The sequence below is a fragment of the Aspergillus steynii genome (assembly GCF_002849105.1).
Source record: "Aspergillus steynii IBT 23096 chromosome Unknown P170scaffold_10, whole genome shotgun sequence".
NCBI classification, from domain to species: Eukaryota; Fungi; Ascomycota; class Eurotiomycetes; order Eurotiales; family Aspergillaceae; genus Aspergillus; species Aspergillus steynii.
The window spans coordinates 883,886-906,273 of record NW_020194407.1 but is presented as its reverse complement, the minus strand read 5'-3'; the positions used below and the strand labels follow the sequence as shown (position 1 = coordinate 906,273).

At 55.8% G+C, this 22,388-nt stretch overlaps 5 protein-coding genes and 1 non-coding gene across 6 annotated transcripts; 4 read left to right on the top strand and 2 right to left on the bottom strand.

Moving 5' to 3' along the window:
• The first annotated feature begins 387 nt into the window (after positions 1-387).
• P170DRAFT_441255 (putative sphingosine kinase (SphK)) lies at positions 388-2,322 on the top strand. The gene is made up of 3 exons (XM_024850274.1): positions 388-651; positions 726-785; positions 884-2,322. The coding sequence occupies exons 1-3, from the start codon at positions 501-503 to the stop codon at positions 2,197-2,199; spliced, it is 1,527 nt and encodes a 508-aa protein (XP_024699101.1). The 5' UTR covers positions 388-500; the 3' UTR covers positions 2,200-2,322.
• A 130-nt stretch (positions 2,323-2,452) lies between these two features.
• P170DRAFT_418136 (ribosomal RNA processing 1 family protein) lies at positions 2,453-3,913 on the bottom strand. Its single transcript, XM_024847199.1, has 3 exons — positions 3,692-3,913; positions 3,518-3,625; positions 2,453-3,386 (listed from the first exon to the last, which is right to left on the bottom strand). Exons 1-3 carry the CDS (start codon positions 3,738-3,740, stop codon positions 2,563-2,565), a joined length of 981 nt encoding a protein of 326 aa, XP_024699100.1. The 5' UTR covers positions 3,741-3,913; the 3' UTR covers positions 2,453-2,562.
• Positions 3,914-5,321: 1,408 nt separating this feature from the next.
• P170DRAFT_430820 (ATP-binding cassette transporter) lies at positions 5,322-10,447 on the top strand (the record flags this gene model as incomplete). Its single annotated transcript, XM_024847983.1, has 11 exons — positions 5,322-6,213; positions 6,287-6,338; positions 6,388-6,404; positions 6,455-7,025; positions 7,081-7,164; positions 7,212-7,271; positions 7,328-7,517; positions 7,574-9,004; positions 9,057-9,469; positions 9,533-10,158; positions 10,224-10,447. The coding sequence occupies 11 exons, from the start codon at positions 5,322-5,324 to the stop codon at positions 10,445-10,447; spliced, it is 4,560 nt and encodes a 1,519-aa protein (XP_024699099.1).
• Positions 10,448-11,830: 1,383 nt separating this feature from the next.
• P170DRAFT_418130 (polyketide synthase) lies at positions 11,831-19,553 on the top strand. The gene has a single exon (XM_024847198.1). It carries the CDS (start codon positions 11,836-11,838, stop codon positions 19,399-19,401), a length of 7,566 nt encoding a protein of 2,521 aa, XP_024699098.1. The 5' UTR covers positions 11,831-11,835; the 3' UTR covers positions 19,402-19,553.
• Positions 19,554-20,044: 491 nt separating this feature from the next.
• P170DRAFT_t206 lies at positions 20,045-20,115 on the top strand. Its single transcript has one exon. It is a non-coding gene; the product is annotated as a tRNA-Gly (tRNA).
• Positions 20,116-20,870: 755 nt separating this feature from the next.
• On the bottom strand, positions 20,871-22,036 carry P170DRAFT_430818 (putative ubiquitin domain protein; the record flags this gene model as incomplete). The annotated part of the gene is made up of 3 exons (XM_024847982.1): positions 20,871-20,996; positions 21,077-21,835; positions 22,034-22,036. The coding sequence occupies 3 exons, from the start codon at positions 22,034-22,036 to the stop codon at positions 20,871-20,873; spliced, it is 888 nt and encodes a 295-aa protein (XP_024699097.1).
• Positions 22,037-22,388: the final 352 nt, after the last annotated feature.

Sequence of the window (22,388 nt, the reverse complement as noted above, 5' to 3'; positions counted from 1 at the left end):
AGACTTGGAATCCTGAGATGTAGAAATTGGCGATCATTTGGGGGGAACAGAGTCGGATTCAATCGGGCGCAGGTGGTGGCCGATGCATGCGGAAAGTCGAACGTCCTCGGGAAGTGAAAGGAAATGCCACGGGGAAGTATGCGTAGGCTTGTAACACCTCGAGCTTGACTCACGAGTCTGGCATAACAAAGTAAGATATCAGCAATGGAATCCCCAATTCTCAGCTCCAATATCGACCAGACTAGGGGCAGAACGACTGGGGAAAGTGGAACCGATTCCCAGACATCGAAGCGAACCAGAAATGCGCCTTAATTAATCTCGTGATGGCATTCATAAGCAAATTCACAAAAATTAGTCTGCCGTCCTCCTTCCTCCCCTTCCTTGCCACGCTTCATCCTCTTTCGCCCTCCTCCCTCTTCTTTATCATCCTTTCCGTGTGTTCCTGTTCGATTCTCTTTGTGCGGTGGCTGTACGATGTTCTCTGTCCCCCCGAGAACATAATGACCTCGCCCACCCATGACGCTGCGCGTCCGTCCTTCAACAATGCGGATCAGCCGGATTCCCAACACCAATTGCTGCAGCACGATTCGACCCTGACGGTAGCACAGTCCGTCTCCCTTACCTTGAGCAGCGACTCCCTTCTCGTCGCCGGTATGTTGCCGCTAGCCAATGGCTGTCACCGTGCTGGCAGGCTCCCCCTTCTAACCGAACCTTGTTCTTTCTAGATGAGCGTTCCTCCACGCGTACTTCGAGTCGCGCATGCTGCGGGTTACTGCCCAAGTCGTGTATGCTTGATTGATTTTTCTTTTATTTCCGTCTGATTGTTTTCCGCGCTGTCCGAGAAGGTAATTCGGAATCGCTGACATTCTCGCCCGCTTCTCAGCAACCAAGGATACCCATGCCATCTCGTTCTATAATATATTGGACGCCGATCTTTCCCCGGCGGGCTTGACCATTACCTATGCGGAGCATTCAACTAAAGATGACGTGTCCGTAACTGCGCTTCAGTACCCGATCGCCGACGAGGAAAAGGCAAACGTCGAGGCCTGGATCACCCGATTGCTGGACCTGGCATATGGCAACGCACAACGATATAAGAGGCTCAAGGTGCTTGTCAATCCCTTTGGAGGCAAAGGAGGCGCCGTGAAATTGTATCAGAATTATGCGGCGTCCATCTTTGCCGCGGCCCGCTGCAAGGTGGATGTTCAAGAAACGACGCACTCCGGCCACGCCACCGAAATCACAGAGAAAATCGACATCGATGCCTACGATGCGATCGTCTGTTGTTCCGGTGATGGGCTCCCGTACGAAGTCTTCAACGGTCTGGCGAAGAAGCCAAATGCTGGGGAAGCCTTGAGCAAAGTGGCTGTTGCGTTAATACCGTGTGGCTCGGGAAATGCGATGACCTGGAACCTCAGCGGAACGGGCAGCGTGTCTGTGGCGGCACTCGCCATAGTTAAAGGATTACGAACACCAATGGATCTTGCCTCGATCACGCAAGGGCAAACTCGCACTTTGTCGTTCCTGTCGCAGTCTTTCGGCATCATCGCGGAGTGCGACCTGGGAACCGATAACATCCGATGGATGGGTGCTCATCGATTCACGTACGGATTCCTTGTACGGATCGTGAAGAGTGCTGTTTGGCCGTGCGATCTTGCTGTTAAGGTGGAAATCGACGACAAAAAAGCCATCAAGGATCATTATACTGCATACGCGAACAGTGTCCCTCCACTCCGTTCCCCCCAAGAGACTGCTGGACGGTCCGGGGGCCTTCCCGAGCTGAAGTACGGCACTGTGCAGGATGACCTCCCCAAGGACTGGGAAGTCATTCCGTCCGAGACGCTGGGCAACTTTTACGCCGGCAATATGGCCATCATGTCCAAGGACACCAACTTCTTTCCGGCCTCGTTGCCTAATGACGGATTGATGGACGTCGTCACTATCGACGGAACTCTCGGAGTCTCGAAGTCCCTCAAAATGATGACAGCAATCCCTGAGGGGAACTTTTTCGATATGCCGGAAGTCAACGTCCGTAAGGCGACCGCGTATCGTCTCGTTCCTCGAGAGAAGGAAGGATATATCAGCGTGGATGGCGAGCGAATTCCCTTTGAAGCTTTCCAGGTTGAGATCCACAAAGGACTGGGCACCGTCCTATCCAAGTCGGGACACCTCTACGAAGCAGAGGGGCCCAAGCCATGATATAAAAGAAATTTACTTGTCCGGGTCTTGCGACAGACATAGAATAGAAAGAACCCGGACTCCTGGCTTTGGGGAGATGTGTTTATATAGCTGCTGATCTTCGCACTTTTTGATACCCTCGCGCAAGAATATTTCATCAAGCACTGGCCTGCTTTGTATGTACAGCTGAATTGACGTTGTTGTAAAAACGCTGGACTTTCTATCCTTGCATATGTACTTCGTAGTCTCATCAAGCATTTCAAACACGGGTTTAACCGTCATGATCATTGTCTATAATGCCATTCGGCGATAAAACGAATTTTGTCTGGACTAGATATACAGCCGCTCCCCAGACGCCTCGAGAATTAATTTTTGGCACCTCAATTAATCATCGAAACCACCCCACTCGATCTCACTGTCCTCGTCGTCATCCTCCTCCTGAACGGGACGGGTCTTGAATCCCCATTCCACCAACCGATCGTCATTCAGCGTCTCCGCCGCCCTCGTTCTCACCGGCTTGTACGGGCAGTCCGTCCGCAACTTCTCAATGGGCCGCAGCAACAGCTCCATGGGCACCTCGCCCTTGGGTTTCCTCGACTGAGGCTCCTCCTCACCATCCACCTCCTCATCAAACTCAAGCACCTTCTCCAACTCATCGATCCAGATATCCATGATATGATAGCGCAGCCCATCCGGTCCATGCGGCATCGGCACGTAATCATTCGCCTCGTCCGCCGCCGGCTGGTCCGGATCAAAGTTCAACGGACAGAGCGGGCCCTCCTCGATAATCGACAGGTAGGACTCGAGATCGGCCCATTTCTGCGCGCCATCGCCATTCGCCGCAGCGTCCTCTTTCTCCTCGTCCTCGTCCTCCGCCTCAGCCTGGGCCTTCTTCTTGCCCTTCGACCGCTTGTTCTTCTCCTTCTTGCCGCTGTCCTGGCGCTTGCGCTTCTTGTTCGTCTCCTCCTGCGCCTGCGTCTTGGCGCCCTTCACGAACACCTCGAAGGCAACCCCCACGTAGCATCGGATCAGGAAGAGGTATTTGTCGAGACGCAGCCGGTCCAGCGAGTGGAAGTCGCGCCCGATCGTGATCCAGAAGGCGCGCAGGAACCGCTGCAGCGTGGCGCGCGGCAGGGTCGGAACGAGGGCGTACGAGAGATTGCGCGCGAGGGCTTGCTGTGTGAGGGGGCGGTCGGAGTGGTAGAAGCCTAGAGGATGGGGGGGTTAGCTATGAGGGGAATCGGGCTTGGGTTGTCTTTCTCGGTTTTGTCGTGTAGAGCACTAGTGAAAAAGAGTGGAGGGTACAGAAAAGAAGGAGTAGAAGGAAGACTAGACGTACAGAAGAAGAGACCCTTCCATAGTTTCAGGAGTTCGATAAGAGACAGGTCGGTTCTGGAGCGCAGGAAGAGAGTCAGGGACTCGGTTGCTTTGTCGCGAGTGCGTCGGTCTAATGGACAAGGACATTGTCAGTATATTGATCCTATGACCGGTGGTCAATTGGTAGGAAACATACCGCTTGAGGCAAGCTCCCTGACAAAGGGAGTCTTTTGTAGATCCGTCATGATCTTTGTAGACTATGCGTTTGGGTTTTCCTCAGTATAGATTGATTCAGTTGCAAGCCAGATGGAATTCGTCTGGGTTGATGTGTAGTATCGCGGGTATTAGTCCATCCAAATGGCCCGGATTTCAAGGTGTGCCACTGCGAATGTAGGTGTTGACGTTGAACCTCAAAAATTCATCAAGTGCTATCGCGATTGCGGCCATAATCTTTTTTTTTTTTTTGAGGATGTTTGGCCTGTTTGCTCGGGCAGTATGCCTGAGGCACGATAGCTTTTGCTTTCGGTTAGACCGAATAGCTAAATCGGTGCAAGTGGGGCAGCACGGGGAAGATGAGTCAGCCAGGCACTCGAGTCAGGTGATCCAGATCCAATTCATCGTCTTCGATCCATTCATTCACTATTCATCCAATCCATTCCATCTATTGAACCTATTGAACCGTATTCATCACTACTCTTTGTTGGGGGGCTTGATGACCAACTTTAAAATCACTACTCGTACTAGCTGAAATGCCACCATCGGTTTTTCGTCTATTGGATTTCGGATGCTATTGATCGCCTAGCGAATTCCAGTTTGTGGCAGCACGCCCGCTCAAGCGCCAATAATCCCGAGTTCCGCAGCCATTCGTGCCAAGAATTGGTATCTCATCGGGGCTAACGGGCGATGAACACATCTTCCGTGATGATCATGATGCAGACCCTATCCGATGCCCAGTGTCTATCTCTGTCTCGAATACGGAATACGGATGGAGCCAGCTGCGAGTCCTCGGATTGGCCAGTTGTGGATCTAGGCCAGCGGATGTTTTCGTTCCCGAGAGCCCGTGCCGCCTTCTGCCTGTCCTACTACTGCGTAGGTATGCTGCTCGGGCATGGTCTAATCCACACTTAGCGTGACATTGCACATCGCTTCGGAATCGGTACCTTCGAGCAACATGAACGGTTGTGCATAAGTATGCGCGGAAGGGATCGAGCTCCCGACCCCCGATACTCCTCATTAAAGTGTATCCAATTTTATCAGTTCCGATGCCGAAGATCTAGAAACGTTCTGGTCCGGGGCCGCATCCGGCACGTCCACATTCCTTCCATTCCACCCACTTTCACTTGGCTGGTGCCGGTCTCTCATGGCATTCCAACGATTCGGATGGCTCGAAGCAAACCCGAGAGCTCAGATTTTATCCGTGCAAAACTCCACCACGTAGTTACACAAAGAAGATAGTCTGCCGTCATGACATCACCACTCACGTATTGGGCGAATCGAATCCAGGGGCGCCCTGGGTTTCGCGTACGATGCTATCGATTTTACTGATCGGGCTCCTTGCTCTTAAAATTCTCCAATCATTCCCTAGTCTGCCTATCATTTGTCGCCGATCTTCTCACATGATGTGGCGTGGATAGGACAGAGCAAAGGTTAGATATTAACTAGCGATTGACCCCCTGTATTCCTGGCATTCTTTACTTTATTTTTTGGGCACTGGCTTTCCCTCCTTGCTAGTACGGTCTTATATTTTCTGTTCACTGTGCTACACTTCCTCGTCTTACCGTTTTAGGGTTTGTGTAGGGCTTTTGTGCCCAGATCGACTGTCCAAGATGGCTCAGGACGATGAGAACAGCATCTCCTCTGGGTCTACCTCCAGCCATACCGCGCATGAGAATGAGATCCAAGAGGAGCCTCCGGTTTCTCGTCGGCAATCGAGAGTCGATCGTGATGGCAGCAAGGTCTTCGAGAACATGAGTCCGGAGGAAAGAGAGCAGCTAACTCGCATCGCCTCGAGTTTCCCCAAGCGCCGAGCAACTGATTTAGGTACCGGTGGGACAGCTCTAGAGCGGAAGGATACCATCGAAGAAATGGACGACGACCATCCTGCGTTCGACCCTAACAGCGGACAGTTCGATCAGCGGAAATGGGTCCGCAAGATGCTGAAGTTGATGGATCGACAGGGCCTTTCGCGCCCTGCTTCCACCGGCGTTGCCTTCCAGAATCTTAACGTCTCCGGATCCGGGTCTGCATTGCAGTATCAAAGCAGTGTGAGCTCTATGCTGATGGCTCCACTACGCCCCCAGGAATACCTTAGCTTCGCCCGACGATCTCCCGAGAAGCATATTCTGCGCAATTTCGACGGACTTCTTCAGAGTGGTGAACTACTCATCGTCTTGGGTAGGCCGGGTAGTGGGTGCTCGACATTCCTCAAGACACTGTGTGGAGAAATGCATGGGCTGAAGCTTCGAAAGAGCTCGGAAATCCAATACAATGGCATCTCGATGGAACGAATGCACAAAGAGTTCAAGGGCGAAGTGCTGTACAACCAGGAAGTGGATAAGCATTTCCCGCATTTGACTGTTGGTCAGACGCTGGAATTCGCTGCCGCGGCGAGAACGCCTGAGGTTCGACTGAGTGGCATTGGACGACAGCAGTATGCGAAGTATATCTCGCAAATTGTCATGACTGTGTTCGGACTGTCGCACACGTATAACACGAAGGGTACGTATACTACCTCGGGGGAACAAGCAGAATCTGGTTTACTTCTTATCTGTGCCTCTAACATCAAATATAGTTGGAGATGACTACATCAGAGGTGTCTCAGGAGGTGAACGGAAGCGAGTCAGGTTCGTGTGCCCATGTCCTCTACGTCGCTTGTTAGCTAACTTCCTACAGTATTGCCGAGATGGCACGTAAGTTATTTGTCCGCACGTAGTTGCGGTTTCGCGCTAATTGTCTCTAGTGTCTGGGGCGCCTCTCGCAGCGTGGGATAACAGTACTCGGGGTCTTGATTCCGCAAGTGCCCTGGAGTTTGTCAAGGCACTGCGTGTTTCGTCCGATCTCGCTGGAACCTGTCACGCCGTCGCCATTTACCAGGCTTCACAGGCCATCTATGATATCTTCGACAAAGCCATCGTTTTGTATGAAGGCCGTCAGATCTTTTTCGGGCCATGCGAAGAGGCTAGAGATTACTTCATCGAAATGGGCTGGCACTGCCCCCCGCGTCAAACGACCGGTGATTTCTTGACATCCGTGACCAACCCTCAAGAGCGCCAAGTGCGGAGGGGGATGGAAAACAGGGTCCCTCGCACACCAGATGATTTTGAGAAGTATTGGAAGAACAGTCCTCAATATGCCAGGCTCTGCAGGGAAATCGAGCAGTATCGTCAGGATTTCCCTCCCGGAGGAGAATCAGAGCAGGCGTTTAGCCAGATGAAGAAGCTGCGGCAGGCAAAACACGTCCGGCCTGAGAGTCCTTATGTCATTTCGGTTCTGATGCAGATCAAGCTTTGCACAATGAGGGCTTATCAAAGGTTAGCTCTTTCATTACTGTTTTGCTGTGCAAGTTTCTCATGCTAATGATGTTAGGATATGGAACGATAAACCTTCTACCCTGACCACGCTCATCGGGCGAAGCATTATGGCTCTTATTATTGGCTCTATATACTATGGGTGAGTGCTCCCTGCAGGGTCTGTCACTTCAGTCTAATGTTCTCTAGGACTCCAAATGCCACCGCTGGGTTTCAGAGTAAGGGCGCTGCCCTTTTCTTTGCCGTTTTGTATGTTAAACTCCCTCGGTCAACCGGATAGAATCGTCGGCTAATTTTTATTTCAGGATGAATGCACTTATCAGTATCACGGAAATCAATTCGCTCTATGATCAACGGCCTATCGTCGAGAAACAGGCCTCGTACGCCTTTGTCCATCCCTTCGCGGAAGCACTCGGTGGCGTTGTCTCTGATATTCCGGTCAAGTTCTTCGCGGCTGTCGTGTTTAACATCATCTTCTATTTCTTGGTTGGATTGGTAAGTGCAGAATAAGAGCAAGGGAAATCATGCCCGTCACTAATACTGGGATCTAGAGATATGAGCCGTCTCAATTCTTCATATTCTTTTTGTTCACATTCCTAAGCACACTTGCAATGTCAGGAATCTTCCGAACGCTGGCTGCAGCAACCAAGACGCTCGCGCAAGCAATGTCCATCGCCGGTGTGATCGTCTTGGCTATCGTCATCTATACAGGCTTCGTGATACCTGTGCCACAGATGTCCTCTATTCCTTGGTTCAGCTGGATCAGATGGCTCAACCCTGTCTTTTATACTTACGAGTCAATGATTGCAAACGAGTTCCACGGTCGACGCTTCACGTGCTCGGAGTTCGTGCCGGCGTATCCCAACCTGAGTGGCAATTCTTTCATATGCTCTATCAGAGGCTCTGTGGCAGGCGAAAGGACCGTGTCTGGGGATGCCTATATCGGATCGCAATATACGTACACATATGCGCATGAATGGCGGAACCTCGGCATCCTGATCGGATTCTGGATCTTTTTCACGGCACTGTACTTGGTGGCTACTGAAATCAACTCGGCAACCTCATCGAAGGCCGAATTCTTGGTGTTTCGACGAGGCCATGTTCCGGCCTACATGCGCAACATCGACAAAGATCAGGGCGATAAAGAGTCAGCGGTAGTCAGTCAGCCTGAAAAAGGTGCTCATGAAGAAGAGGATACGGCTGTGATTCCGAAGCAACACAGCGTCTTCACATGGCAGGATGTCTGCTACGATATACCCGTCAAGGGAGGTCAACGGCGTCTGCTGGATAATGTCACGGGGTGGGTGAAACCCGGTACTCTCACGGCCCTGATGGGTGTCTCTGGAGCAGGCAAGACAACTCTTCTCGACGTTTTGGCCAAGCGTGTTTCAATCGGCGTCGTGACCGGAGACATGCTGGTGGATGGAAAAGCTCTGGACAATAGTTTCCAGAGAAAAACCGGATACGTGCAGCAGCAAGATCTGCATCTTCCCACGACCACCGTTAGAGAGGCATTGCGTTTCAGTGCAGTCCTACGCCAGCCGAAGTCTGTCCCCAAGGCCGAAAAGTACAAGTACGTCGAGGAGGTTATTGAGATGCTTGGTATGCAGGACTTCGCGAGTGCCATCGTCGGAACGCCAGGTGAAGGGTTAAACGTTGAACAGCGGAAGCTGTTGACTATTGGGGTTGAACTGGCCGCGAAACCCGCGTTGCTGATCTTCCTGGACGAACCGACCAGTGGTCTGGACTCTCAAAGTTCGTGGTCGATTATTGCTTTTCTGCGAAAACTGGCAGACCACGGTCAGGCGGTGTTGTCGACAATCCATCAGCCCAGTGCGCTCTTGTTCCAGCAGTTTGATCGTCTTCTTTTCCTGGCCAAGGGCGGTCGAACCGTCTATTTTGGGGATATCGGAGACCAGTCTCGGACCTTGCTTGATTACTTTGAAGGCAACGGGGCGAGAGAGTGTGGTGAATCGGAAAATGTAAGTCTCCCTTCATCCATTTGGATAGGATAGTTTATACTAACGTGAGAAGCCGGCTGAGTATATGCTGGAGATTATTGGGGCTGGTGCATCTGGCAAGGCCACTAAGGACTGGGCTCTTGTCTGGAACGAGAGTCAACAAGCTAGGGACGTGGCAGGTGAAGTCGACCGAATCCATCGAGATCGCGCGTCCGCATCCAACGAAGAGAACGACACTACCAAGCAGGCCCAGCAGGCAGAATATGCTATGCCGTTTACCTCCCAGCTGTGGTACGTCACCTATCGTGTCTTCCAGCAGTACTGGCGCGAGCCCTACTATGTCTATGCCAAACTCATCCTGGCCACCGCATCCTCGCTTTTCATTGGTTTTACGTTCTTCAAGCCCGATAGCTCCCAGCAGGGGTTCCAGGATGTTTTGTTCAGTGCGTTCATGATGACTTCCATCTTCTCGACTTTGGTGCAACAGTAAGTCTTATCGATCTCCATTCTCCGATGTCTCCCGTTCAATTCCCGCTCACGGTTTATTAGAATCATGCCCAAGTTCGTGGTCCAGCGATCACTATACGAGGTTCGAGAGAGGCCATCAAAGGCGTACTCCTGGGCCGCGTTCCTGATTGCCAATGTTCTCGTCGAAATCCCCTACCAAGTCCTCGCTGCAATCATCGCCTACGCATCGTACTACTACCCCGTCTACGGAGCCAACCAAGCACCGCATCGCCAAGGACTCATGCTTCTCTTGATCATGCAATTCTACATCTTCACCTCGACGTTCGCCTCGTTCATTATCTCCGCACTCCCCGATGCCGAGACAGGCGGCACCATCGCCACCCTCCTGTTCATGATGACTCTTGTCTTCAACGGCGTGATGCAACCCCCCAACGCCCTCCCGGGCTTCTGGATCTTCATGTACCGCGTCTCACCCCTGACTTATCTGATTGCCGGCATCACCGCGACAGGGTTACACGGCCGAGCGATCGAGTGCGCCCAAGAGGAACTCAGCATCTTCGATCCCCCAAGCGGCCAGTCTTGCGGCCAGTACCTAGCCGCCTACCTACAGGCCGCCCCAGGCCAGCTGTACAACCCAAACGCGACCCAGGGGTGCGAGTACTGTCAGCTCCGCAACGCAGATCAGTACCTGGCCAGTTCAAATATCTGTACGTCCCTTCCCCTCTTCCATTGTCCCATTAAACCCATCCCACTGACCAATCTCACTGTCTAGCCTACGGCGAACGCTGGCGCAACTTCGGTATCGGATGGGCCTACATTGGCTTCAACATCCTGGGCACCGTCCTGCTGTACTACATGTTCCGCGTCAAACACTACAACCCCACCTCTCTGGTCCGGGGGGTCGTGCGCGGCGCGAAATTCATCTGTCGCGTGTTCAAGCGACGATCGGGCGAAACGCCCAAGGGACGAGAGGCGGAGAATGGTCGGTTGGTGTGAGTGAGTGCAGGTGTGAGTGGAGTGTGTGTGGGAGGTATATTTCGTTGCCCTGCCCGACGGGGTAGGGTTATCATCAACGCTATTGGTTTGAGTTGAGTTTGTAGAACAACGATGGTTCTGGAGGTTCAAATAACTAAAATAATGAATTAGTTTACTAGGGATAACTTCATAAATTAATGGAGTATTCATTATTTACAAGAAAGAAAGGATTTAGGGGTTTATATGATCTTATAATCTTAGGGACCGCGATTAAAGTGCGTATATATCTTTCTTATTAGTGTCCGCCGTACTTTCTGCTAAATTGCATTAGTTCATCTTATTTATCTGTTGCTGCCTATGCGCCCAGTTGTATTACAGAGATCTGCAGATCCATCCAATTATGGGGCAACTTTATTTAGAATTATAGCCTCAGTAAAGCATAAAAGAGTAGGTAACACGGTTGTCTACAAGTACTATAGCTCCACATCATTACCCTAATCCTAATACCAAAAACTATCTGGGTTCCAAGCGAATCCTCTACAACTCAGCGGACATTAAGATTGAGAAAATAATTTAGACTCAGCTAGCTCACGCAGCACCTTAGACATCATCCATCCTACCTTAATCTGGTGGGGGTGGTTGACTTTGATTATACTCTTGATGATTGAAGTCTAAATATGCTCGGAGCTTGTTCTCTTCGACTAGGTAGTCATGTATTGAGGCGCAAGTTATATTATCCTTGAGCTGGGAAAGTCGACATGCCCGCAATGAAAATCTTCTACATAGCCAAGCCTTGATACCGGGCACAACGAGCATCAATAGACAATATGAGGGTCCATTGAGTATTTCATGAAGAAGGAGAATCTTATCTTCCAATCTTTTTAATGTTTTTGTGCGTGATTTGCGTGTCTTGCTTTGTATATGACAAGCTTTTGGTGTGTTTTCCATGGTACCAAGCGCCACATCCCCCTCCCAAATAGCATTTGAGTGGCAAGATCTAGGTATTTGAGCTAATAAGTGAGGATAGAATCTATGGTCCGGGCTATGTTGATTGGACAGATATGAGGAGGGTGTCCAAAGGGTTGTGTGAATCCCTGGTAGGGAAGATAGTTCCTCGAGGAGCCGATCACACCTTTTCAGCAAACTGGAATGCGATATAGTTAATTGGAGCTTCACTCGATTATTAATTTTACTTCGAGACCTGGTGAATAAGGATGGCTGGAGAAATGTACCTCACCAATGCCATGTGTGGTCTAAAGTTTTCCATATATGTAACCCTAACAGCGAAGTGGGAGGTGTAAACTTGCCCAGCTTATCTTCTCCAGAGCTTGATATTAACTGCTTCCCTCATTTTCTCACCTGGCCTTGCACCCGAATTCAAATTTCTTTTTTTTAAGATTTATACCAACATGACTGTTCTTACAACCGAAGAATTCCAACTCACCAAGGACGCCGTCACGTTAGGACATGCCCTAACTCCGCTGCTCGAGCAGGCCGCCTCGAGCCATTTCGACAAGACCGCACTCATCTGTGGGGATCAAACACTGACATATGGAGAGCTCAACGCACGCGCCAATCGTCTTGCGCGCGTCCTAGCAGAGCGAGGCATCAAGCGCGGCGATCTCGTTGGCGTGGCTCTAGACCGCTCGGTCGACCTCGTGGCCGTGCTGGTCGCGGTGCTGAAGTCCGGAGCCGCCTACGTGCCCATTGACCCGGCCCTTCCGGCAAAGCGCATGAGCCTGATGATAGAAGATGCCGTTCCCAAGCTCGTCGTTGCCAATGAGCGCGCGCTAGCGGCCCTGACCCCGTGGAGCGGGATATGCGTGCGCATGGACGCCGTGCGACGGACGATGGATCTGGCCATCGACTCCGCCAACCTCGACATCGACGTCTGGCCGAGCGACCTCGCGTATGTCATCTATACCTCCGGGTCCACCGGGGCCCCGAAGGGCGTGGAAGTCAGCCACCGTTCGGTTACCAACTTCCTGATCGGCATGCAGCGGCGGATCGGCTGCAGCAAGGCGGACCGGCTGTTGGCCGTCAGCTCCATTTCCTTCGACATGGCCGTCTACGAGCTATTCACCCCTCTCATCGCCGGGGCCACGGTCATTGTTACCCCGTCGGCCCACATCCAAGATGCTCGGGCGCTGCTGGGGCTGATGCAGTCGCACGCCGTCACGATGCTGCTCGCAACCCCGACGAGCTGGCAGATGCTGCTGCATGCGGGCTGGAGTGGCCAGCCCCGGCTCCGGGCCAGCATCGCTGGCGGCGAGCCTCTGCCTGGCCACGTGGCGGAGAAATTGGTCGACTACAGCGACGCTGTGTGGAACGCATACGGCCCAACCGAGGCCACGGGATGCGCGAGCGCCTGGCGAGTGCAGAAGGGCGAGGGCATGCTCATCGGCGAGCCCCTCGGCAATGTCCAGGTCTACGTGCTCGCGGACGACCTGACCCCTGTTCCGCTCGGCCGCCACGGGGAGCTTTATATCGGCGGCGCCGGCGTGGCCTGCGGCTACCGCAACAATCCGGAACGCACCAAGTCCCACTTCATCCGGAACCCGTTCGGCAAGGGACGCCTGTACCGCACGGGGGACCTGGCTTGTTTCGTGGCTCCGCAGAAGCTGAAGCTGCTGGGCCGCGCGGACAGCCAGGTCAAGATCCGGGGCTATCGGATCGAACTGGGCGATATCGAGGCAGCCATCGCCCACCATGGGGATATCGCCGAAGCGGCGGTGATCCACCGAGACGGACAGCTGGCCGCGTATTGCGTGCGCCGAGAGACTGGGGGCAAGGCCTCGCTGGACAGCATCCTGCGTCCATGGCTGGCGGACCGCCTGCCGGGCTACATGGTGCCGGCCTTCTTTGTCGAGCTCAGGGGACTTCCGATGACGCTGAATGGGAAGCTGGACGACAAGGCCCTACCGAGTCCGATGGAGGGTATTATCGAGGTCACGGAAGGGGCAGCCACAGAGCTCGAACGCGGCATCCTGGCCATCTGGTCGAAGATCCTGGGCCATGCACGCATCGGGATGGACGACAACTTCTTCCAGGTGGGCGGTGACTCGGCACGTCTTATGTGGGTACTGGTGGAGTTGGAGAAGTTGCTGGGCCACCGCGTGTCGCCTGCAAAGCTCTTTGAGCATTATACTGTCAAGAGCCTGGCCACGTACCTGGCGGGCACGGAGCCGTCCAGTCGGAATGACTTCAAGAACAGCAGCAACAACAGCAGGAGGCACAGGAACGATGAGGACATTGCCGTCGTCTCCATGGCATGCCGACTTCCGGGTGACATCAACACAGCCGCCGACTTCTGGGAATTTCTCCAGCGAGGCGGAGACGCCATCACGTCCGTCCCCAGGGACCGCTGGGACGCCGATGCCATCTACGACGCCGACCCGGACACCCCAGGCAAGTCGTACTGTCGCTCCGGTGGGTTTGTCCCATCCTTTGCCTCCTTTGACGCCTCTTTCTTCGGTATCCCGCCGCTCGAGGCACGAGGGCTTGACCCGACGCACTCCATGATGCTGGAGACGTGCTGGGAAGGCCTCGAACGCGCCGGCTATACCACTCAGCAGCTGCGCGGCAGCCAGACGGGGGTGTTCATCGGCCTGAGTGACAGCATGGTCCACGGCAGCAGTTACAACGACGTGCACGGCTTGGCCGACCTGACAGGATACACGGGGACTGGGACCACGGCTGGAACCGTGTCCGGACGCCTGTCGTACGTCCTCGGCCTCGAGGGCCCAACCCTGACGGTGGACACGGCATGCTCCTCCTCGCTGGTGACGACCCACCTTGCCTGCACGGCGCTCCGCCAGGGGGAATGCGATATGGCCGTATCCGGCGCCGTCTCGCACATGCCCACGCCGGGCCTGCACGTCGAGTTCAGCCGATTGCGCGGCATGTCCCCCGACGGCCGCTGCCGCGCCTTCGCGGCGGATGCGCAGGGCACGGGGCTTGCAGAAGGCGCCGCGCTCGTCGTGCTGAAGCGGCTGTCCGATGCCCGGCGCGATAGCGACACCATCTACGGGGTAATTCGCGGCTCGGCCGTCAATCACGGCGGACGCAGTGCTGGTCTCACGGTGCCACACGGCCCGGCGCAGCAGCGTCTGATCCGCACGGCGCTGGAGGCGTCGGGCCTGCAGCCGGACGACATCGACTACGTCGAAGCGCACGGCACCGGCACCAAGCTGGGGGACCCCGTTGAGGGCGTGGCGCTCGCCGAGGTCTTCGGGGGCAGGACGCATCATCCCCTGTGGATCGGGTCGGCGAAATCGAACGTCGGCCACACCCAGGCGCCCGCCGGCCTCGTCGGGCTCATCAAGGTGCTCTTGGCCCTGCAGCATCGCACGCTGCCGCCCACGCTGCACGCCGGCGAGCCCACGGCGGCGGTGGACTGGCAGGGCGCCAACATGGCGCTGGTGCAGAGCAGTCGGCCCTGGATGCCGGTGGACGACCGACTGCGGCGAGCTGGCGTCAGCGCATTCGGCATCGGCGGCACGAATGCGCATCTCGTCGTCGAGGAAGCACCACGGGGGGCAATGGCTGATAGCAGACCGTCGGTGCCGTTGTCCCAGGCATGGCCCTTTGTGCTCTCGGGTCACACCGACGAGGCCCTCCGCCAGCAGGCCGACAAGCTGCGCCAACACCTCAGCCGAGACAAGACGACGACGGATTGTCTTGGGGACGTTGCCTACTCGTTGGCAACGTCGCGCAACCATTTCTCGCGGCGGACGGTGGTCCTGGCCCAGGACCTGGCCGAGTTGCTGGACCGTCTCGCTGCCCCCGGGGGCGCCGTAACCACCCCCAGCGGCCCCAGTCAAGAGCCTCGCCTCGCCATGCTTTTCACTGGACAGGGCAGCCAGCTGCCGGGCATGGGGAAGGGTCTCGCTCAACACTTCCGGGTCTTCCGTGAAGCACTCGACGAGATCGCGAGCCACTTCGAGGCGCTCGAGCGACCCCTGTTGGACGTCATGTGGGCCGACGGCGACAGCGATGACGCCGCTTTCCTGCAGCGCACCGAATACGCCCAGCCCGCCCTCTTCACCCTGGAAGTGGCCCTCTGGCGGCTGTGGCAGAGCTGGGGCGTGCAGCCGGCGCTCGTCGTCGGCCACAGCATCGGGGAGCTGGCGGCCGCCCACGTCGCAGGGGTGATGGACTTGTCCGATGCCTGCCGGCTCGTGGCCGCACGCAGTGGCTTGATGCAGGCGCTTCCTGACCGGGGGGGTATGCTGTCGCTCCAGGCGAGCGTCCGGGAGGTGGAGGAGGCCATTGAGACCCTGGACGCCGGCCACACGGTGGCGATTGCCGGCCACAACACCCCGTTGCAGACGGTGATATCCGGGGACAAGGACGCGCTGACCAGCCTCGCAGCCTACTTTGCTGCACGGGGCTGCCGGTCCACGATGCTCGGGGTTGCGCGGGCCTTCCATTCCCACCACATGGACGACATGTTGTCGGACTTCCAGGCCGTGGCAGAGACGGTGAGCTTCCGGCCCCCGACACTGGGCATTGTCAGTACACTCACTGGCAAGCCAGCCGAGCCGGGGCAGCTTGAGCAACCGTCGTATTGGGTCCGACAGGTGCGCAGTGCGGTCCACTACAGCGATGCCATCCAGACCCTCGCTGACAGCGGCGTCAATGTCTTTCTCGAGCTGGGGCCTCGACCGGTGCTATGCGGGATGGGCGCTGCTTGTCTCACTGACCGCGATGAACCCATGGCATGGCTGCCGTCGCTCCAGCCCAACAAGGACGACATCGCAGTGGTCCAGGAGAGCCTCGCTGAGTTGCATGTTCGGCACGTCCCCATCTCGTGGCCAGCCTACTTTGAACCCTTCGATTGCCGACGCGTCGAACTCCCAACATACGCCTTCCTACGCCAGCGACTCCGTCCGGCCACCCCGGGCGAGGGAGGTAGTACCGTGAGAACCGTCCAGAGCAAGGCGTTTCAGATAGATTGGCGTCCGGTGAATACGGGCAATCTTCACCCCGGCGGCATTTGGGGTCTCCTTCGCCCTGCCGGGGAAGTGTCCTGGGCTGGGGACGTGAGGACCGCCCTGTCGCAGGCCGGCATGCAAGTGCGCGCCGTGAAAGATCTCCGGGAGGCGGAGCGACTCGATGGCCTCTTATGTCTGTGGGACTCGGACGCGGACATTCTGTCTCAATCGCGCGATTTCGCCATCAAGGCGCTGGCGCAGCTGCAAACCGCCGCGCAGACCGGATTTGCGCCGCCCTTGGTCTGGCTCACAGCCCAGGCCGTGGGCACCGGCGTCCACGATCAGCCTGCTGCACTCGGGGCCGGACCTCTGTGGGGGCTGATGCGTACAGTCCGGAGCGAGCATCCGGACCTGCGTTTGCGCCTGGTCGATCTCGATCGGAGGGCGGAGAGCGTCGACGTCGACGCCAACTCCCTGGCGCTGTTGCTCATGCTGAACCGCGAGCCCGAATGCGCCGTGCGCCAGGGGAGGGTGTTCGTTCCGCGCATGCAGCACGTTGCCCCGGCGCTGCAGCCAGTCTGCCCGCCTCTCCTGCGGCCAGATGGCGCCGTGCTCATCACCGGCGGCCTGGCTGGTCTCGGGGCGCGCGCGGCCTGCTGGCTGGCACGCACCCACGGCGTCCGCGACCTGGTGCTGACCTCGCGCCGTGGCATGGAAGCCCCGGGCGCCACGGCGTTGGTTGACCGGCTGAACGGGCTGGGTGCCACAGCCACCGTCGTCGCCGGCGACATCGCTAACCCGGACTTCGTCCAGTCGGTCATGGGCATGTTCCACGCAGACCGGCCGCTGCGTGGAGTGTTCCACGCGGCCGGAGTCGCGGATGCTGGCGTCCTGTCGACGTTGACGCCGGACCGGTGTGGTACGACGTTTGCGCCCAAGGTAGATGGCGCCTGGCATCTCCATCAATCCACCCGGCAGATGGATCTGGACATCTTTGCGGTGATCTCCTCCATCTCCGGCGTGGTGGGCATGCCGGGCCTGGCGATTTATGCGGCGTCCAACTCCTTTCTGGACGCCCTCGTGCACGCACGCCAGGCGCAGGGGCTGCCGGCCATCTCGGTGGCATACGGCACCCTGTCAGGCGGCGGAATGGCGGATGGGACCCTCAAAGCAACGCGGACTCATCTCAGTCAATTCGGCCTCGATCCGCTGTCCCCGGAGGAATCGCTGCAGCTGCTGGAGCTGGCCGTCCGCAGCCACCGCGCCCTCACCGTGGCCGCCGCCCTCGATCTGGGACGGCTCCAGCATTACCTACAGGAGCGCGGCGACATCCCTCCACTCCTGCATTCCCTGCTGCGTCGCGATGGCAGAGGGAAGCGCCGGGGGAGTCCCGATCTGCGCCAGGCCTTGCGTCAAGCCCCCCGCGAGCAGCACGCCGACATCATGCTGCGGACAGTCCGAGAAACGGTGGCAAAGGCCCTGGGCATCTCGCAGCCGGGGGAGGTCGACGTCTCGCGCCCTCTGGCCGAGGTGGGCATCGACTCGCTGACGGCGATCTTGATTCGAAACCAGCTGGGGAAGCTGGTGGGCCTCACCCTCTCGGCCAATATCGCCTTCATCAACCCCAATCTGGCGGCCCTGAGCCGGTTCTTATTGTCCCAGCTGCCAGACAGCCATGTGGATAAGCCCTCGCCCGAGGCATCCGCGGACTCTCCCGGCCTCAATCTCACGGCCATCCGTCAGGGCTGTCTCGACGCCAGCTTCACATTCGACAACGCGGCTCAGAGCCCACCACCTCACCCGCAGTCAGTCGTGGTCACCGGGGCCACGGGCTTTATCGGGGCCTTTATCGTGCATGGCCTACTCGAACGAGGCATCGTGACCCACTGCGTCGTGAGGGCCAAGTGCCGCGAACACGCCCGGCACCGCATCGTGGGCATGCTTCAACACTACGACCTGTGGAAGGCCGACTACGCGTCCCAGCTCCGTCCGCTGGTTGGGGATGTGAGCCAGTTCCAGCTGGGGCTGGGAGAGCAGGCATTTCACGACCTGGCCGGCCGCGTCGATGCCATCTTCCATGCCAGCGGTCTCGTCGACTGGATGCTTCCCCTGGCCGACTATCTAGGCCCCAATATCATCAGCACGCACGAGGTGCTCCGTCTCGCCGCCACGGGCCGGGGTAAAGCCATCCATCTCATCTCCACGGTCGCCACCCTGCCCCTCCATTCCGGCTACGATATCCCCCCTGACGAGCTCGAGTACTGCTACGCCACCTCGAAGTTCACGGCGGAGCGGATGGTGGCCGCGGCGCGTTGGCGCGGCGCCCACGCCTCCGTGTACCGCTTGCCATTCATCACGGCCGCCGCCTCCACCGGCCACTTCCGACTCGACCGGGGTGATTTCCTGCACAATCTCATCGTCGGGAGTCTGGAAATGGGCAGTTTCCCCTCGTTAGACGCGGACCTCTCGATCATTCTCCCAGTCGACTATCTAGCCCAGGTCGTCGTGACGGTAGCAACCCAAGAGCGAGGCCGAATCGGGCACGATTTCGACTTCACGAACCCTCACGCCCCGAGCTTCCACTGCTTTTTCCAGCTCCTGGCCACCACTACTACCGTCGGATCCGGCCAGCCGATTCTCCCGTTTTCCACCTGGCGACAGAAGGCCCTGGACCATGCGACCACGCAGCCCAAGGGCTCGCTGGCCCGCATCGCGGCCGTGATCGACGGCTGTACCGAAAAAAGCGCCGCAGGCATGTTCAAGGGCATCCGGGTTGGAGCGCACGTCTTCGGTACCAAGGATCATCATCCGGCTCCCGCGGTCGACGAGCAATATGCCCGGAAGTACGTGGGTCGGATTCATGCGGCGTGGCTGAAAGCCTTTTCCTCCTCCTCCTCCTCCTCCTCCTCCTCCTCCTCCTCCTCCTCCTCCTCCGCCGCCACTGGTGATCACAGGGGCCCTCCCTCCCTCGCCATGGGTCCTACAATCGGCCCAACTGTAGGGCTAGGAGTAAGGGGCAGCCAGGTGGTCGAGGCCTGACACTTGTGACTTGGTTTCCTTGCATAGATGTATTACTAGAGCTCGGGGATCCTGTAGTCTGTCTATAAACTGTTTGTTGTGTACTGGGAAATATGTAGGAATTCAGCGAGATTCCGGATGCCTACCGGAGCGTTCCGCTGACCTATCCCAAGATGATGTCATTCGATCATGTTTTATGGGAGGTTCTATTAGTTGATCACCGCCTTGATCAGCATAAATAGGGCCTTTCTGCGTGTATCTAAAGCTTCATCTTTAACAACCTTTCATCTATCTGTTTTCTAGTCAATTGAATTGTTCTATCGTGGACCACCCCCCTCTGCCAATTTCCTACAAAATATAAGATATAAGAAAATAGATATATACATATTTATATATATTGGTTCAAAGCACTCAAAGTCACGGTTTGGCTTTGTCTGACTGTCTTTTTCCCATTCGGATATATACGACATGTCTTTTTAATACTTGACCACTCTGTCTATATAAGACCCCCAGACCACCTACAATCGAGTTTTATTCCCAAGGACCTGAACATGATTAGGGTTCCTGGCGCTGAACAGGAGCCTCCGAACTGAAGGCTGATAGATCAATTCCAGAAACCCAAAAACAAGCAGCGAATCAGAATTCAATCTGGTCCGTTACCACCGCATCATTGGTCTAGTGGTAGAATTCGTCGTTGCCATCGACGAGGCCCGTGTTCGATTCACGGATGATGCATTCTTTTTGCTTCCCTTCTATTATTCCTTGGTTTCATTGCTCTATCTAAACTAGAGAGGAACTAGAGATGGAAGACAGAACATCCTTTTTTTTTTGTTTGGCCGCGGTTATGTTTTCTGTTAATCTAGAAGCATACGATGCACGAATTCATGCCAACACAGCCTATATGAAAAGGTTGATGTGTTCCATAGGCAAAATCCCAAGCTAAAGACCTTAAATTCATCATTGATTGGCTGTAGACAGTACATACATACATGCATGCGTGTAAATAGCTAACTAAGAAAGCGCTAGAAAAGCAATAGAAGCAGTGACAAGCACCAGAACAAAAATCCACCTGCTAAAATTGGACGAAATCGACGGTTCAAGAAATCGCAAGCAAGTCCAGTCGTACCACAAAAGAGACACGAAATGAGCGACAGTCAAACAGAGAATGAAGGATAGTACTGGCATTGTCAAGGACTGGGATCGGACAGCTAGATTGACAAGGAAAGGAGGCGCAAAATTAGAGAGATATGAAAAGGGAAAAGGCAAAGCATGGGTATTATGCGCAGAAATAACGCCGGGAATCATCGAGTCAATCATCATTAGATATTCGTTGGGTATTAGAGGGGTCGCGAGGGTGGGATGAATTGGGTGATTGGTTGTTCACGTTGTGTTGTATGCAGGGGATGCCTGGATGGTAGGGGCCGAGTCCAGAACAAACAGCAAAGAAGCTGCTCGTCTGCACCTAGACGGTCAACCAGGTGGTTTCAGGATCAATGCCTGATCGCTACCAATGCGTTGACCACATGGCCTGGTGTCCATCCTTGCTCGGTCAAGGTGGAATTCTCCTTGAGCATCTTGCCCAAGTAAGCGATGCGAACACGGTGACTCCTGGGAATCTGCACGGTGTTCCAGATGTTACACGTCAGCTTGCCGCGACTTAATCCAATCGAACCCTTACGTAGGCTGGGTGACGTACCCTTGCTTCTTGCTGCACCTTCCGGGCAATAAAACCCACATTCTGTGCATTTCCGACGGCCACGACCACGTCGGGTCCACCCCTGTCGCTGAGTCGTGCTTTAACACAGATCAGATCTCGCTCCCGGGTTTTGCCTTTTTCGTCCCTGCGCCGTTCGAGTTCTTCCGTGATCAGTTCGTCGCCGGAGGCTTCGTCCGCCGACAATTTGCCGTCTTCGGTGTCGAAGTCGTCGTCCCCCTCATCTATCTCGCCGCTGGATCTCGCTCGCGCCATGTTTTCTGGGTCACTGACGATGCACTGAGGCAGGCGATACAGTGCCCCCTGCTCGTCGTAGCAGCCCTGACAGGGATCCCCCGTGGGCACCGTTATCCCGGCGGCATCGATGATGCTCTGGGCGGTCGCGAGATCGTCGGCGCGCATCAAGACTAGTGCTGTCGATAAAGCGGCCCAGACCTCTGGACGACCTGTCACTCTGGTCTCGAAGAAATCCTTGCGCTCCTGATCCAACTGCGCCCGGCTCCACAGCCGACGCTTGCTATACCACACATGACGGCGAATAGGGGCGTTGAAGTGCTCGCTCAACGCAAACTGGCTCGACGAGCGTCGTCGGGCAGCAGCCGAAGAAGCGGACGGAATATTTGGATTCGGAGTCACATGGGAAGGTCGAGGTGTTGATTCTGACCGACGTTCTTCTGCGACTACTTGCGAGGAATATTGCGAGTCGGTCTCGTCACGACGAGGCGAGGAAAAACAGCAACCCTGCAGGCGCAAAGTCAAGGTTAGATGTAATGTACAGCGACAGACAGATTGTCGGTGGGATCTATCCCAGAAAAATCGACTTGCGACAAGTAGAAGGGCGCCGGATTCTGCATGCGGGCTGCAGGCTACGGATGACGTACGACACCATAATGATGATCGATTGAGGCCCGGAGACAAAGAAAAACGAACAGCACTCACCATCTTGACAGGATCGAGGATCGACGAGACTCCATCAGCCAGATAAACACTATCAGTTCCTGAAACCCCCACAGTAGTAAGAGGGAAGAGTAGAAGAAGGGTTGGGGGTCAGAGGAGGGCCGCGATGGCGATAGATCGACGGTCCCGTCCGCGGTGGAAATCGTATGATTTGGAGTGGAGCAAGTATAGATTAGTGGCTATGGGGACGCTGGCATGACGCTGCCGGCGATGAGAGGGAAGCAATTGCGGCCGATGGGCGACTCGAGGATGGAGTGATGGAGGAGCAGAAGTTGAGGGAGAAAGGAAAAGAAAGGAGGGGAGAGAACGGCGTGAGGGGAAGTTTACAGCATCCTTT